Below are 16,096 nucleotides of genomic sequence, written 5' to 3' on the forward strand. Positions count from 1 at the left end.
AGCCAAACTGGGGTGGAAGAGGAGTTGGGCTTTGCATGGGAATCCTTATTTTTGGATGCTGTGCTGGGGTTTGGAAGGGCCAGAAATTAGTCACACAAAGGCAAAAAAGGAGAGGAGAGAGGAGAGGAGAGAAAAGGAGAGGTGACAGGAGAGAAGAGATTTCATTTCTGGCTGTTTGGGGAAAATCAGCATTTTCTCTCGTATTTAGCTTTGCAGGGAAAATATTTCAAACACTGTCAATATTACCTAATGCCTGGGAGCCCAGACAAAGCCCTGCATGTGATCAGGGCTCCTTTGTGCTAATTGTTTGACCACCTTTGGGGTGATCCCAGGCTGGGGTACACGGGGACTCAGGCCAGAAGCACCATGAGCAGGGTAGAGCATGTCCATGCAGGGCTCAGCAGGAGCAGCCTGTGAGGCAACAGCCCTTTCCAGCCACTAAGGAAGATTTAAGAGTGAATCACATCAGCCCAGTCGAATTCAATTGCTATTGATAATGTCCATGTGCAATTAGAGCCAATTAAGGGGAGGCAGCGAATGACAAAAGCCAGAAGGTGGGGTGGGGTGGGGGTGTCAATACAACTGTCCAATTTCCCAACAACTAAATTCGATTAAAGAGTATCACTTACCCAGTTTGCCCAGGAGGGCCAGCACATAAATGGGCAAGGGGCAGGCACGGGTGCTGTCTGGGCAGCATGCAGACTTTCGGGAGCAAGCCCTGCTCCTGCCCCAGCTTCAAGCTGCGGGAGGTGGCATCCATGTACTTCACCATGATCGCCGTGTTCCTGGTCATCTTGGTGGTGGCTCTGCAGGGCTCGGCGCCCCGCGGGAGTGATTTTCCCTACAAGGTGCCCCTCGATCCCCAGGGGCTGCTCGAGCTCTCCTGGAATGTCAGCTACCCTGAGCAAGCCGTGAATTTCCAGCTCCTCATCAGGGACCTGCAGTTCGGGCTCCTCTTCGGGATGTCGGACAGGGGCGAGTTTGAGAACGCGGACCTGGCCGTGCTCTGGAGCGATGGGAGCAATTCCTATTTTGGGGTGAGTCACTTGTATGTTTGCATGGACGCTTATGGGGTTCCCTCCCTGGGGATGAATCTGGTTTGAAAGAGTAGGACCGGTCCAGGGCACAGGGCACATTGGACCGGTCCCACTGCTCGGGGGGAAGGGGTGTGAAAGGTCTTGGAGGTTTCTACCCCAGAGGAACCCATGGATCAGGTGCACCCGATGGGTTTGGCATAGGAATTGAACCCAAAGAGAAAAGAATAAATACAACAGCACATCAGCAAGGCTGAGTGGAACCAGAACCAGGATGTCTCTGCTGTGTTTAGCCCCAAAGAGCTCCAACGGGGGGGTTGTGAACTGACCAGCTCATACTCACACACACACACAGGATGCATCAACATCTTGGTTTGCTTCTGTGCTGCTGTCAGTCACATTAAAAATTAACCACAGCTCCCATTAATGGCTTTGAGACAGGGCAAAAGTCACCAGCCAGAGAGGCTGCTCCTGCCAGCACCAAGAACCCGGCTGCGAGTTACCTCTGAGGCTACCATCGGGATCAACAGGACAGCAGGGCAACCCGGGGTGCTGTCAGAAATTAGACATGCAAATGTATTTAGGTGATACGGGAACACCTCGTGGTAGCAAGTGCAGAGGAGAAACTAATTTCTAATGGCGCTGTTTGATATTGCTGCTGCAAATCTCCACCCCTCCTCACACAGTCTGTTTGTCCAGGTCCTTGTTTGGGTTGTCTTTCCATCCCTGGGCTCTCCAGTCCTGTCCCCAGACCACCTCAATTCAGCTCATTGCCATTGCACTTGGCTGCAGAAAGCAGTTCACATTTTTCCCTGTGTGAGGCTTTCCAGCAAGTTAAATTTTACCTCTCTGCTTACTTCAAGTTAACCATAAAATACATTATTTCGCAATCAGCCGCAATGTGATCTGCAGTGTAATGAAAGCATGAAAAGAAGGGCTTATTATCTGCGCTGTTTTCCTGCTAATTACCAGCCATTCAGGATCTGTGGTGGCCCGAATGCTACAGTATTTCACAGCACCATGTTAAGGAAACATAAAGGATCATTTCTAATCTTGCCTCCGTGTGCTCACCGAAAGACAAGCAGCACTGAATGAAACACCCGGCAGCATTAAGGTTTTCTCTTTCACTTGGTGCTGAGCAGCATCCTGCATGGAGATTTCAATAAATCTCTCCAGTCCTGGTTTTCTCTCTCCCAGCAGCCTTTCTTCTGGATAAGTATGTCAGCTGTTAAAAAGATCCAAATTTGCTTAACCCCCCATGTACTACAAGATTAATTTGCACACCATATTCCTATGAAAACAAATGTCATGCAAGCTCCATGTAGCTGATTTTACTCTCCCCCTCTAAGGACAATATGTTCTCGAAATATGACTCTATAGTTCTGGCTGAAATTACGCCAAGTTGCTTTATTCTTTTTCTTCTGTTTTTTTCCCCCAAGATAAGAGAACTGAGGCCACTTATGTATGTATAGCGAGGTACTTCTTGGGTGCCTTTTCTCACTAAACAAAATATATCAGTGAAAGAAACAAAAGATCAAGGCAACAACCCCATTCAGTTCCAAATTATTGCAGGATTTTATACTCCAAATCTTCAAATCCTGAAGCACAGGAGTAACCCACTGCTTTGCTTCTCAGTGTGGCTTTGTCACCATCCTCAACAACAAGCAGCTTTTGGGAGGCCATGCTGAGCTTCCAGAACAATCTGACCACAATAAATTAAGGATTTTGAAGAGGGACAGCAATTTCTAGGGCTGACACTACAGCCCAGCAAAGGTCTGATCTTAAATTGAGAGCAGCTGTCTTGTGGCAAGGGTTTTGGAGAGCACATCACCCCCCTTCAGAAGGTCCCCCCCACGGACAAATACACCCAAAATGCAGCACAGACTGACCAGACTGATGCAACATTTTCACATGTCCCTGCAGGCTTTCTTGTCCCCCATCCTTTCCACAGTCACATCTCAACTTTTAAAGGTCTTTCTGCAGACTGTTAGTGCTGGGTCAGGTATTTCACACCAAGAGCCTCATGGCAGGGGCTGTTCTGGCACCACTGTGCCTGGGGGATGCTGGAAGGGGGCATGGAGCAACCAAAACACAGACACCACCACCCCCCCCACACACCTCTGGGAGTGCAGCAGGTGAACCAGCTGGAGGGCCAGAAGGAGAACCTTAGGACCTGCGGTAGCTCTGGAGGTTCCTCCAGGCTGACCAGGGTGCTCTTTCTCTCACAGGATGCCTGGAGTGATGCCAAGGGGCAGCTCCACATGGATTCACAGCAGGACTACCAGCTCCTGGGGGCTCGGAGGGCTCCCGAGGGGCTCTACCTCCTCTTCAGAAGAGCCTTCAGCACCTGTGACCCCAAGGACTACCTGATAGAGGTACAGCACCACCCTCACCCCACTGTGCCACTGTAGCACCCCTCAGCCCCCTCCCAGCCCTGGGGCACAGCTCCAAACCCCAACCCGCGTGGTTATATCTGATTTTGGAGGCAGCATCAGGTGTTTGTGCTGTCTAAGGCAGAAAGGAAGCGAGCTACAGCTGTCAGTCCTGGGACATGAGTAATGTTTGGCACCATCTATTTATGACCCCTTATAAACCTCTAGAAAGTGTAGATTTTAGCTCATTTGCATCATCAACTCCTGTTAAGCATGTGTTAGGTCTATATAAATACCTCCTGCATCACTCTGGTCTGCCGTCTGGAGCCAACTGTTGGGAGTGTTACGAAGAAGGGTTGGTGTACCAACAGGAGGCAAAGAGGAGGGTTGTGGCAGGAGATGGAACAAAGGGACAGCAAATACAGACACTGTGGTGTGCTTGTATGTGGCTTGCTGACGTTTCTTTGGGTCTGTATTGACCACTGCCCTGTGAGATGGGACTGGGGGGAAACCTTCCCACTGGGGATGTCAAACAGCTTCAGATTCTCAGCCATGGACCCCAGGTGCAGGCAGGAATTGGTGCAAGGCTCATCTCAGATGAAAGCCTTTGTGGGCAGGATATTTTAGAGCCAACGTGGGCACAGAGTGTCCTCAAGTTTTTGTTGCTGGTTTTCAAAAGCTTGTCTTGTGGTGAGAAATGTCTACCGTCTGCCAAAACACTGAGAGCCCTGGAGGAAAAAATCTGTCTGTGAACAAGGAAAAGACTTACAGGTCTTTATTCTCTGATCTTTTAAGAGAAGATTATTCTCTTTTTCCTTTCTTCCTTGTCTCCTGTCCAGAGCTCTCTGTGTTCAGCAGCACCTTTCTTCCTTGCAGTAGACTTTGAGCAGAGCTTCTTGTGGCACCTTCCCCCTCAACAAGAGCTGGGAGAAAAGGGAGGATTTCAGGGAGAAGTTTTGTGCCTGCTGTTACTGCCCAGGCCACTTAGTGGGACTGGACTGCAGGGTGGGATGAGCTCTGCACTGATGTGGTTGTCCCAGCCTCGAGCTCATGAGAGAGGAGGGGCTCTGAAGGAGAAGGGAGGATATGTTAAGCCTTATGGAATTTCAGACTCTCCCACCTGGCAGGGAACCCTCTGGGATCACCTCAGCCAAAGAAATGGCCCCAAATCTATAATATTCCTGGGACAGCACAGCAAAGTGAGCTACTGGTGCACTCAGGGTGGCTTCCCACTTGGGAATGGGTCAAGAGACCCATTCCTGGGTTCATGCCATCAATAGTGGTGCCAATAGTCCGTGCAGGTCATGTTTCTACATGAAAAACTACCTGATATACTGTGGTCTTGCTTCAGGATGGCACTGTGCACCTCATCTATGGGATCCTGGAGAAACCAGTGCATTCCCTCCAAGCCATCAACATCTCTGCCATCCACGGGGGACTGCAGAGGGTGCAGCTGCTGAAGCCCAACATCACCATCCCTGAACTGCCCAGTGACATGAAAACCATGGAGATAACAGCTCCAGACGTTGTCATTCCCAGCCAAGAGACAACCTACTGGTGTTACATGGTAGAGCTCCCAAAAGGCTTCCCCAAACATCACATTATCATGGTAAGAGGTAGGAGAAGGGGGCTGCTTTCCCCAGGGCAGATCAGCAATCATGTTCACATTCGGCCATCCTACAAAGTCCATCTCTTCCTGCCCTGTCCATCTCTTCCTGCCCACAGCCTGGGAGGCTTTCAGACCCATCCATCTTCCCAAACATAGTACCAAAACATCTCCCAGAGCCATACCACCATCCAGTAGCATTCTAATCTGTCTTAACCCAAAATCAGAAGTTTCTCAGCAGGAAGTGGCCAGTTGATGTCTTTCCACCTGGCACATCCAGCAGGAACCAGGACAGGCTCAGAGATGACTCTCTGCAGAAGGCAGAGCTGTGGCCATCAAGGATGGACCCATAGCAGGATTATGGCACACAGTGAGCCATGAGGAATATATAAACGTGGGAAACAAAGGAAAAGGGCTGGCAAGAGCAGAGCATACTCCAAAAAAACAGAGTTACAGAAATAAATGCAACTTGTGTGCGCTGCCCAGGCGTGTTGCAGGTGCTTGGGTCACCTCCCTCAAAGGAGAGGCAGAAACCTGCTGGCATCCTAGTGCAGGGAAAGGATGAGCCACTGGGAGAGCATGGCCCCAGCAGGTGTGGAGGTGGCTCAGCAGTTGACCTGGCACATCCAGAGTCCAAACCACATAGTGGAGAGAGGGAAAACCTGATGCATGAGCTGAAGTGAGTGCTCAGTGATTTATAGGGGAGAGATGGTGCTGCAAAGGAAGGCTCAGAAGGAGGATTTTCTCTCTAACAGATGGTGTGAACTGAATCATCTGTGTGTAAGTAAAAAGTGTGTAACTCCTGATACCTTCCCGCTGCTGCAGATTACTTCTACAGCTGGCACTTTTAGCCAGAGCCATTCCTCAGACTGGTTTTAATCACTCTTTCTACCCCAAATTCCCCTTGCCATGCCCTGAGCAGCTGTTGGATAGAAACAAAACCCAATAGCTTCAGTCAGAGCTACCACAATGTGACCAGGACTCTTTTTAGGAAAAAGCAATGTCCCCAGGGTCACCTCAGCCCTGCAAGACTGTAAAGGACTCAGTCATCACAAAGCAGACCAAGATCTTCTGCTGATCAGGTGCACCTGATGCTGGAGAAAGGATGAGATGTTTCTATATGTGTTCTGGTGGGCTCTGGGTTGGTCCCAAGGCCAACTAAGAAACTAAGTGTTTCCACAACTGCCCTGAATGCTCTCCTTGGGCACTAGTTCCACCTTAACCTCCTCTTGAGAGCCAAAATATAAAGTAAAAGCTCTTGGCACTTGGTGCCTCATGCCCGGAGCAACCTTCCCTCCCTACCGCAGGGTAGAAGCTGTTTCCCATTCAGCAACAGGTGCCAGACATACCTGTCTTGGCTCCTCGTGGAGCCTGGAAGGCGGCAGCTGCAGGGATGGACTCTCGGTCTGTCCTCATTCTGGGATCTGCTTTGCAGTACGAGCCCGTGATCACGGAGGGCAACGAGGCTCTTGTCCACCACATGGAAGTCTTCCAGTGTGCTGCCGAGTTCGACAGCTTCCCCTCCTACAACGGGCCCTGCGACTCCAAGATGAAGCCAGACCGGCTCAACTACTGCAGGCACGTGCTGGCAGCCTGGGCCATGGGAGCACAGGTGGGTGCAAGGGGGCACCTGTTGCCCCGGGTGAAAACTGTCCTGTTGCCTCCCAACCCTTCCCAATTCCCTTTTGGGTTTGCCCCATGTGAGTTGCTCCCACCCCGTTCTCTGTTGGGGTTTGAGTCCAGCCCTGTCTGACCTCCCCAACCTCCCCCTGGGCGCATCTGAGATCCTGCTTCATCCCAGCTCATCTCCTTGGTGCCATAAATCTGGATCCCAGGTGCAATCCAGTCCAGGTTCTCCCCCATTTCATATCCCAGCCCTGATCCAGTCCGGGTTTTCCCCTATTCCTGATTCTGGGCATAATCCAGTCCAGGTTTCCCTCCATTCCGGATCCCAGGTGTGATCCAGTCTGGGTTTTCCCCATTCTGCATTCTGGCCCTGATCCAGTCTGGATTTCCCCTCATTCTGTATTCTCACTTTATCCAATCTGGTCTTTCCCCCACCCTGTATCCCACCTGTGATCCAGTCTGTCTTGTCCCCCATTCCAGTGGGGCACTGGAAGAGGCTCCCCAGGGCAGTGGTCACAGAGTTCAAGGATCCTTTGGACAATGCTCTCATGCACATGGTGGGATTTCTGGGGTTATCCTGCACCCGCTCAGGAGTTGGACTTGATGATGATCCTTGTGGGTCCCTTCCAACTCAGGACATCCTATGATTCTGCTGGGGGGTTATGTCACTGCAGGTACATGTGGCACAGGAGAAGCCTGTGGAAGCAAGACCAGCTCACCAAGCACAACCAAGAGCTCAAATCATGCCCCTCAGCCCACAGTGGCCAAACATTTCCCTTTGGCTTTTCAGCCTGGTCCTTGGAAAGCCATCCCACAGCTCTCCTAACACCCTCCCTCTGCTTCCAGGCTTTCTACTACCCTGAAGAAGCAGGTGTTGCCTTCGGTGGCCCAGGCTCCTCCAGATATTTGCGCCTCGAGATCCATTACCACAATCCCCTGGTGTTCAAAGGTGAGGGGGTGTGAGCCATGCCTGGTGCCTCCCCAGCAAGGCCATGGCAGGAGAGCTGGGGACATTCCAGGGAAGGACAGACATCCTGTTGGAGAGGGCTCTGGCCAAAAATCATAGCCCTGTTTGCAACTATCTGGAGACCTGATGGTCCAGATCTGTCCTAGCAGGAAGAATACGCTAAATTCCCACCATGCTGCCCCTTTTCTGGTCTCAGCAAAGTCACCCTCACTGAAGGCTGGACCTGTGCAAGCCCAGCGGTGGAGAAGGATGCTCAGGAAAGGAACCTCTCGGAGCCTGCAGGCAGAAAACTGCCCCTACAGAGTTCCTGCAGGGATATGATCCAAGGCAGCACCATTATTTAGCTGGGCTGTCTCAGGGTGTCCCTCCAAGTTCCTTGGAAGGTGGTGGTGGTGGATCTCAGAGCAAGAGCAACAGCAGTGCCAAGTCACCAGAGAGGAAGCAGCAGCAGCCTGGCTGGGGATGGGGGGATGTGGATGTTGTTTTACTGTACTCCTGCTTTGATAACATTGTCAGGAGACACATTGAAAAAAAAAAAGTTCCAAACAGCCCAGTTTCTTCATTAACATAAAAACAAGTAGCTTCTTGACTACCCAAGTATATTTTTAGGAGACCAGAGCATATGCACTGTAGATCAGTCATAGCACATTCGGCAACTCGAGAAGAAACACGTCTATAAATACAGAGCTCATGTCTTTCATAATTTATCTGCTTTTGCATGTTAACCAATAGTGTCTCCCCTGTTATTCTTATCTCTGAGTGGGCTCCAGCCCGGAGACAGGGGGTTCAAAGCTGCTCTGAACCCCTCCTGACCTACTGACCCTGCTCTTTCCCTTTGCTTTCGTGGCCTTAGACTTCTGGATGTATCAGTTAAAGAAGATGCAATGAGCCATATTTCTGAGGGAGTTAAAGCACCCTGTGCTCTGTTCTTCTGCTTTGGGCTCTCCAAAGGCACCCCTTACCTCACTCTCCTGGGAGCAATTCAGCCTTAGGTCAATGCCCTCTCTAGGGGACCAGGTGTGTTTGGGTGCACTCAGCAAAGGCTTGCATGAAAACGTCTAGGATTTAAAATGACAAGAGCCACACACAGGTTCAGAAAGCCGCGAGCGAGAGGCTGGCGACGCAGCGCAGCATTGTTTTTCACACCTGACCTTGTCCCTGCAGTGACTCGTCCTTGTCCTCTCGCCCACCAGGTCGCCGTGACTCCTCAGGGATCCGACTGTACTACACGGCCACCCTGCGGCCCCACGACGCCGGGATCATGGAGCTGGGCTTGGTCTACACGCCCGTGATGGCCATTCCCCCCGGCGAGGACGCCTTTGTCCTCACGGGCTATTGCACCGACAAATGCACCCAGAAGGTGAGTGCCCGTCCTCTCCACCCCGGCTTCACCTTGGAGAACAAAGTTTACTCATGGCTTTTCCCAGGCCCCGGGCAGAACTGAACTCCGGGTTTCCAATTCCCGGTTTTAAACTTACCGTGAGGTTGCGCTGAAAAGAAAAAATCTGCTGTGTACAACAAACAGAGAGCAGCTGGTCGGGATGCGCTGAATCCCCCTCGAAGCAGCTCTCCTGGGGAGCCATCTGCTCCAGCTCCCCGGGGTACCATTCCCATAAAACTTACTGCCTAGCTGGCTGTGTCCCAGCAGTGCTTCCCTCCATGGGGAAGAGAAAATTGGCTTCTGTGTCCGAGCAACTTGCCAAGAGCTTCTCTCAAAGATGGTTCCAAAATGCCCACCTTGCTCTCAGGGATATTTTAGTAGATGTTTTGGTAGGGCCTACTCAAAAGGAATCATTTGTGCCACCACTAACGAGCGCAGGGAAGCAAGCAGCATCCGGCTCAGCTGCTCCTGCTGACCCAGAGAGCTGGTTTGGCAGCAGATTGAGAGTCTGTCCCTCTGCCAGGAGCTTGCTGACACCCTGTTCCAAGGGGACAGTGATCCCCTAAACTCCTGTGTGAGAGCCAGGAAAGGGACAGCCGGTTCCCAGCACACAGCAGGGGATGTGTGGGAGGGGAGAGGGATGGGGTCAGCACGAGGCCCTGATCTGTCCTTCCCCCAGGCTCTGCCCGCTGCCGGCATCCGCATCTTTGCTTCCCAGCTCCACACTCACCTGGCAGGAAGAAAAGTGGTGACAGTGCTGTCCCGGGACGGGAGAGAGCGGCAGGTCGTGAACTCCGACAGCCACTACAGCCCTCACTTCCAGGTACAGGGGTCTGCAGGGGCAGTGGGGTCCTGGCTGGATGTCACCTGTGGGGTTGCCCTGGGCACGGTGCCATGGCGCTGCTCTGATGTGACCCCTTTCCTTCCCTCCCAGGAGATCCGCATGCTGAAGGAGGTCATTGCAGTCTTTCCAGTGAGTTGCTCCAGAAACTGTGGCAGCTTCCAAACAGCACACCCTGACCCCATGACCTTGAGCCCTCTGCCTCCTTCCATCACCTCATCCCCTCTGGGGACATCCCTGCGAGCTGCAGGAGGACAGTGTGGTCCCTGGATCATATCTACCACCCTCATGCCTTGAGGATGTTGGGGCCCACCTCATATGGCACAAAACTGGTGTGTGGGCAGCAAGGAGCTAAATTAAGCACCTAATTTAGTTGGGCTTTGTCTACCAGAGCGAGGCTCCTCAGGGGGTGAGGATGAACCATGGTGGTGCCCCCTCTCCTTGCTGGGTAGGAAAGGAAGAGATTTGGCATCAGTGGTGGGAGTGTGTGGTAAAACAGAGGTGGAAAGAGCCCTGGGGCCTTTTGGATGAGGAAGAACCTGGCTGCAAAGTAGAGGACACCTATGGGACCTGCTGTGCCCCATGAGGCTGCCCAAAAGACTCAACACTCATTGAGACCCCACCTACATCTGTGCTGGGACCCCACGGTCCCCAGCACTGGCTGTGATGGGGAGGCTGTTGTGCCATCAAGTCGGGTACAGATTTGGCACTTCAAACTGTTGCCTAAGTGCATTTTTTTAAAGGTGTTTCAGCCCTGCAGAAATTCTTAAAAAGAGAGGAAAGCAGGAAACACCATTCCTGGGATACAGCCCTAGGGAATCTCCACAGGGGATGCAAGTTTAGCAAGCGCTCCTGAGGCATTGCAGAGAGCGCTGGTGGGGAAACAGGCTGCTGATATGGGGAGCAGAGATCTGCTGTGTTGTACACTCCCCAGCCCCTAAATCTGCCTGTGTTTGAACCTCCCCAGGGCGATGAACTCATCACCACCTGCACATACAACACGCAGAACCGGAGTCAAGCCACCGTGGTGAGTGCAGGGGCAGCTCACCTGCCTCTGTGGGGCTGAGGTGTGTTGGTACCCCAGGGCTGGGGGCACCCACAGAGTGGGCTTCTGCATGAACCCAGGCTGAATCACAGCCAAAAACCAGAGGGAGTGTGGGAAGAAGGGAACTCACAAGGCTCTGCTGCCTGCAGCGGGGATGGCAAGGTGCTAATTGTGAAGTAGCATGTGTCACTCTAATTCCCATCACAAACTGTTCCACCAGGGATTAATTGTAATTAAAGAGAAGTGGCATTTTTTGACAGTGCATGTTATTTTCTTATATAGGCAGCAAAAAAAAAAAAAAAAGAGCCTGTCAGAGGTACCATCAACAGGGACAAAGTTAAATATAGCAGAGGGATTATAGGAAATCTGCATTTTAATGTAAACCACACGGTCTAGCCTAAAAGTCTGTCCTTGTGCAAAGGGCAGAGGAGCAGAGTGCTGCCCATCTCACACACATGAAGGGGTGTGTTTATCTATACCTATGTATCTACATCTATTTAGATACCCAGATATCTAGATATATAGATTATAGCTATAGATATATGTGAGTGTGCACATAGAGGTGTGAGCTTTGTGTCCTCCTGCCCTCCCTACTGGCTGTGCAGCCCTGGCAGGGCACAGCCAGACCCCGCTGCATCACCTTTGTGTCTGTGCTGCAGGGGGGGTTTGGCATCCTGGAAGAGATGTGTGTGAACTACGTGCACTACTACCCCCAGACACAGCTGGAGCTGTGCAAAAGCGCTATGGATCTGGGATACCTGCACCGATACTTCAACCTCGTGAACAGGTACAGAGCCCCTGCACGGTGGGGCTGAGGGGAGAGGGATCAGTGCAAAGCTCTGTGGTGGTAACACTAGAAAAAAGCCAGACCCAGGGTTTTAAGGATGATTGTGCGGTGAGAACCTCTGGGAAGGGAGAGCAGTCCTGGGAATGGACTTCACAGAAAGAGTCAGAGCATGACCATGTGCTTAAGTGCAGAATATTCCTTATAACCCAAGGCAGACAGCAAGCATCCCTGCCAGAGAAGCTGCAGCCCATCCACCCAGGATGAGAGGGGGAGATGCTGACCTTGCACAGGATGTCCTACCCACAGGCAGTCAGCTGGCCCCAAATCCTTCCCTGCAGGTGCCCGCTGCTCCAGGCGCTCCCTGTGCCCAGCGCTGACTTCGGAGCCATTCCAGGTCAAGCTTTAGGCAGGGAGGAATTAGTCACATCCAGCACCGAAAGGGGACAGCACTGCTGTGTTTCAGTGTGGTGTTAGCACTGCTGTGTTTCAGTGTGGCGTTTCTCCTGCCCCAGGTTTAACGATGAGGAGGTCTGCATGTGCCCACAGGTCTCTATCCCAGAGCAGTTCAATTCTGTCCCCTGGAACACGTTCAACAGAGATGTGCTAAAATCCCTCTACGGTTTTGCTCCAATCTCCATGCACTGCAACAAATCCTCCGCCATCCGGTTCCCGGTATGTACAGCTTCACTTCCAAGGCTTCCCAACAAAACTCCCAGCTGTAGGTAAAAAGCAGCTTGGCAGAGCTGTGGGAAGGTCTGTACCAAGCACACGGGTCAGGTGTCCGGTGCTCAGGACACATCCAAAACCCAGCGGGCTCAGGGCAGGGAGCTGGAGCTGTCAGGACACTGAGCCCAGCCCTGGTGCTTAAACAATCTGTCCAGAGCCCACCATGGATGTTCCCAGCCAGATTCAATTGGGAGATGCATTTGCATAAAGTGATTTAGAGGCTGGTTTTGCTGAGTGTTGAAGTAGGGCCGGCTCCAGATCCAAGGAGAAACGTGAGGTGGTTTTTAGGATTTTGGCAAATGACATCAGGTCCCAGCAGAGCGAGCTCATTATGTGCAGCATCTGTGCAGCCTCCGAACGCAGAAATCCGGCAAAACCTGAAGGATAAAGGACTGCGAGATCTTTAAAGGAAAAAACAGGCCCAGAGATGAGGGACATAACGATGGTGGCAATGAAGATTTAAACCCACTGATGGCCTCAGCTCCCAGTGCCAATTATCAGTGTAATAAACTTAGATGATAGCCTATTCCCGGATCCAGGGATATCCACTGCAGCACAGGAGGATGCTGAGCTGACTGCAGGGATGACCATCAGCTTTCTGCCCCAGTAAACTCCCTTCAGCAAAGTCCACTCTGGAGCAGGCAGAAACCTTTCCAGTTTCCTGGAACTGAAGACCCAGCACCTCTCGGCTGTGCAGAGGACAGAAGTGTAGAACAGTGGTTAAGAAGTTTTGTGCAGCAGAAGAATTATGAATTAAACCTCTTAATTACAGCTCAGACAACTCTCTTGGTTTCAGAGAGGTCTAGGGGGCTTCTGGGAAGGGACTCGAGTGGAGCAGAGCCAATGCTGGCACAAAGTGGGTCACAGGCACCACAATGAGGGCGAAGGAACTGAGCTGCCTCCCTGCTCTGCTGGTGCTTCAGAGCGAGCCCAACTTTGATACATCTCATTTATTCCATACTGTTTCTGCCAAGAGAAAAGCACCGGCTTCTAATTAAGTTCATGTTTTTGCAGTTCAGTGATCCCAAATCTCATGATTTCTGGAAGGAGCTGAGTGCTGTTAATTATCGAGCAAAATCTCAAGGTACCACTTATGAGAGGCAGCAGGGATGATGCCATCCCCAAATCCCCTGCACCCGCAAGGGCTCACAGTAAACTCCCTTTATTCAGATTTCCACTCGAAGGCACCGAAAACAACAACTATCGAGACACTCCAAGGGCCTTTGATCTGTCTGAGAAGCAGGCACAGGGTTCGGGATGTATCAGCAGGGCAGATTCCGCAGCAGATGGGCTCAGGACTGGAGCCGAGCCCTGGAGCAGGCGCACCCTAAACATTCTTAACTGCTCCCCTAAGCCAGAAGGGTACAGGAAAATAGTTGTTTCCCCAGCTGGTGCTCCCCTGCAATGCTGTCCCCTCTCTGGTCGCTCCCCATGAGCTTTGGAAGGGTCCCTCCATCTCACTCCATCTTCCCCCAGGGTTTTCCTGGTGCTGGTGCAGCCTCTGGCCTGTTCCGCTTGACATACCACAAGAAATTTCAGCTGAAAACATAAATTCAACTTTCATCTTGCTGATGACTCACGGCTCTACCTCTCCTCTCCAGACCTCCCTCCTCCTGCTCACGCTGCGGCTCAGCCTCTCGCTGACATTTCCGCATGAGCACGCAGCCAGCAGCCAAACTGCAGCATCACCAAACCAGAGCCGAGCCCCCCTTTGCCCTCACAGCCCCTGCCCACATCTCCACTGGCCACTAACCCAGGCCAACACATCACATCTGAGTTAGATCCTGCTCGGCGGGCTCAGCCCTCGGCGCTGCCTGGACCTGGCAGATTGCTCTTTGCAGGGAACATCCCCGAGACAAGGTGTCTCCTCACATGCACAGAGCTGGAGGTTTTGTCCTGGCCGTGGTCACCCTGAGCCCTGATGGCTGTGACAGCCCTTCCCCAGCTCTGCCACACAGCACCTCATCCAGGCTGCTGCATCCTTCCTGCTCTGCAGCAGCTGCACAAGAACATCCATGCTGGAATGCTGCAAATTCCTGCCAATATTTGGTGGAGAGTGTTTTTCAGAGCACGTTGGTGCCTGTATGGGACTCCCTGGTTTGAGTTGCCTCCATCTGATTTGGTGGGTAGCACTTTTTGGGGTGGAAACCTCCTAACTGTGGTGGGTTTGTGAGACACGGTGCACTGCAGACGGCTGTGCCGCTAAGGGGATGTGTAGGTGCTTCTGTAAAATGAAGAATTAGTAATATGAATAATTAGTAACATCTCATAAGAAAACATCCTGATTTTGGCTGAAAATGCTTCAAATATTAAAGCTCATTGGAGAGATGGGCAGAAACACCAAGTCTCCAAGTACCTGAGACTTGGTCTCATGGTGCCAAACTCTCTTGCAGGGCGACTGGGAGAAGCAGCCACTTCCCACCATCACCGAGAGGCTGCAGGAGCCTGTCCCCCACTGCCCACCTGCCCCAGGGCCTCAGCCTGCTGCCCCCATCTCCCTCAACCTGGGCCAGCTCCGGAGGGACTGACACGATGCCTGTTCCTTCCATCACGACGGGAAGTGCCTCCAGGCAGGAGCATCCATGGGGAACATCCCGTCACTGTCCCGGCATCCTGCCCACACAGCGATGCCAACTGGTGCCCTGGCCCCTGCAGGGGGGTTAGGGCTCATGAGCTAGAGTTCAAAAAGTACTCTGGAGATGGAAAGCGCTATATTTAGTGTGTTATTAGCAATCCTGGCTCTGAGTAATGCTGCTTTCCACCCCCGGAATGAGAACGTGGAGGTTTGCTATTGTGCTAAACCCAGCGTGGCCCCAGGGAGTGGGGGGAGAGCCTTGTTTTCCCACAGGGAAATTGAGGCATGGACATGTGTGGGAGCAGCATACAAGCCCTGCAGTGCCCCATGGTCCCATTTAGCTCAGGATGGCTCCACAGGTGCTCTCCCACCCTGCCAGCCATGGAGGGGATGGAGGGAAGGAGGGAGGGATGCCACGATGCCCACCCGACACCCACCTCCCCCCCATGCTCCTTCCCCACTCCCCCATGCTGGGGATTGTTCCTCTCGATGCCACCAGATGCCAATGGCTGGGAACAAATGATACCTCTGGGATAGGGTTTAGAAAGGGGGAGGGATGGGGTGGGGAGGCACGGGGAGGGGAATGACAAATCTTTTGTCAGGGAAAAATTACTCCATTAAATATCTAAATGTAAAATAAATTGCTTTTTGCTATCGAGCTCCAAGGGGAGAACACTCAGGAGGAGCAAAAGAAAGACTGGAGGTGCTGCAGGAGAGTCCATGTCCATCCCAGCTGGGTGCCTGCCCTTGCTGCCTTGGGACAGGTGGGATCCAGGGCAGGTGGCCCCCAAAATTCACCCTCCCAGCCACCTTGAGTGTAAGGGACAGAGCACTGCACATTGGAAAGGCCTTTTTAAAGCAAAACACGATCTTCCATGCACAGAGTGGATCCCTGGCTTGGCAGGGAGGCAGCATGCTCTTTCCCTCGGGACAGGACTGTGGCCACCCCCTCCTCTGCCCTCCTCCTGCCACAGGGAGGGCAATCAGCTCCTATTCAAGAGAAAAATTCATCTCAATCTTGTTTTTTAACGTTTTCAGTAAAACCAAAGCATTTTCAGAGTTCACGCTCTTGCCCGTAGCGCTTGTGGCACGAGGTTAGGGAATTGAAATCAGCTCTAAAGAGGGTATGCACCAAG

General features: G+C 52.2%; 1 protein-coding gene across 1 annotated transcript; it reads left to right on the top strand.

Annotated features, from left to right (window-relative positions):
• The first annotated feature begins 401 nt into the window (after positions 1-401).
• On the top strand, positions 402-15,573 carry DBH (dopamine beta-hydroxylase). The gene is made up of 12 exons (XM_017810400.1): positions 402-1,037; positions 3,263-3,409; positions 4,758-5,015; positions 6,448-6,624; positions 7,485-7,587; positions 8,799-8,965; positions 9,666-9,809; positions 9,921-9,959; positions 10,795-10,854; positions 11,532-11,659; positions 12,172-12,331; positions 14,779-15,573. Exons 1-12 carry the CDS (start codon positions 696-698, stop codon positions 14,911-14,913), a joined length of 1,860 nt encoding a protein of 619 aa, XP_017665889.1. The 5' UTR covers positions 402-695; the 3' UTR covers positions 14,914-15,573.
• Positions 15,574-16,096: the final 523 nt, after the last annotated feature.

Source organism: Lepidothrix coronata, unplaced genomic scaffold (assembly GCF_001604755.1).
Source record: "Lepidothrix coronata isolate B3197 unplaced genomic scaffold, Lepidothrix_coronata-1.0 Scaffold28, whole genome shotgun sequence".
Taxonomy (NCBI): domain Eukaryota; kingdom Metazoa; phylum Chordata; class Aves; order Passeriformes; family Pipridae; genus Lepidothrix; species Lepidothrix coronata.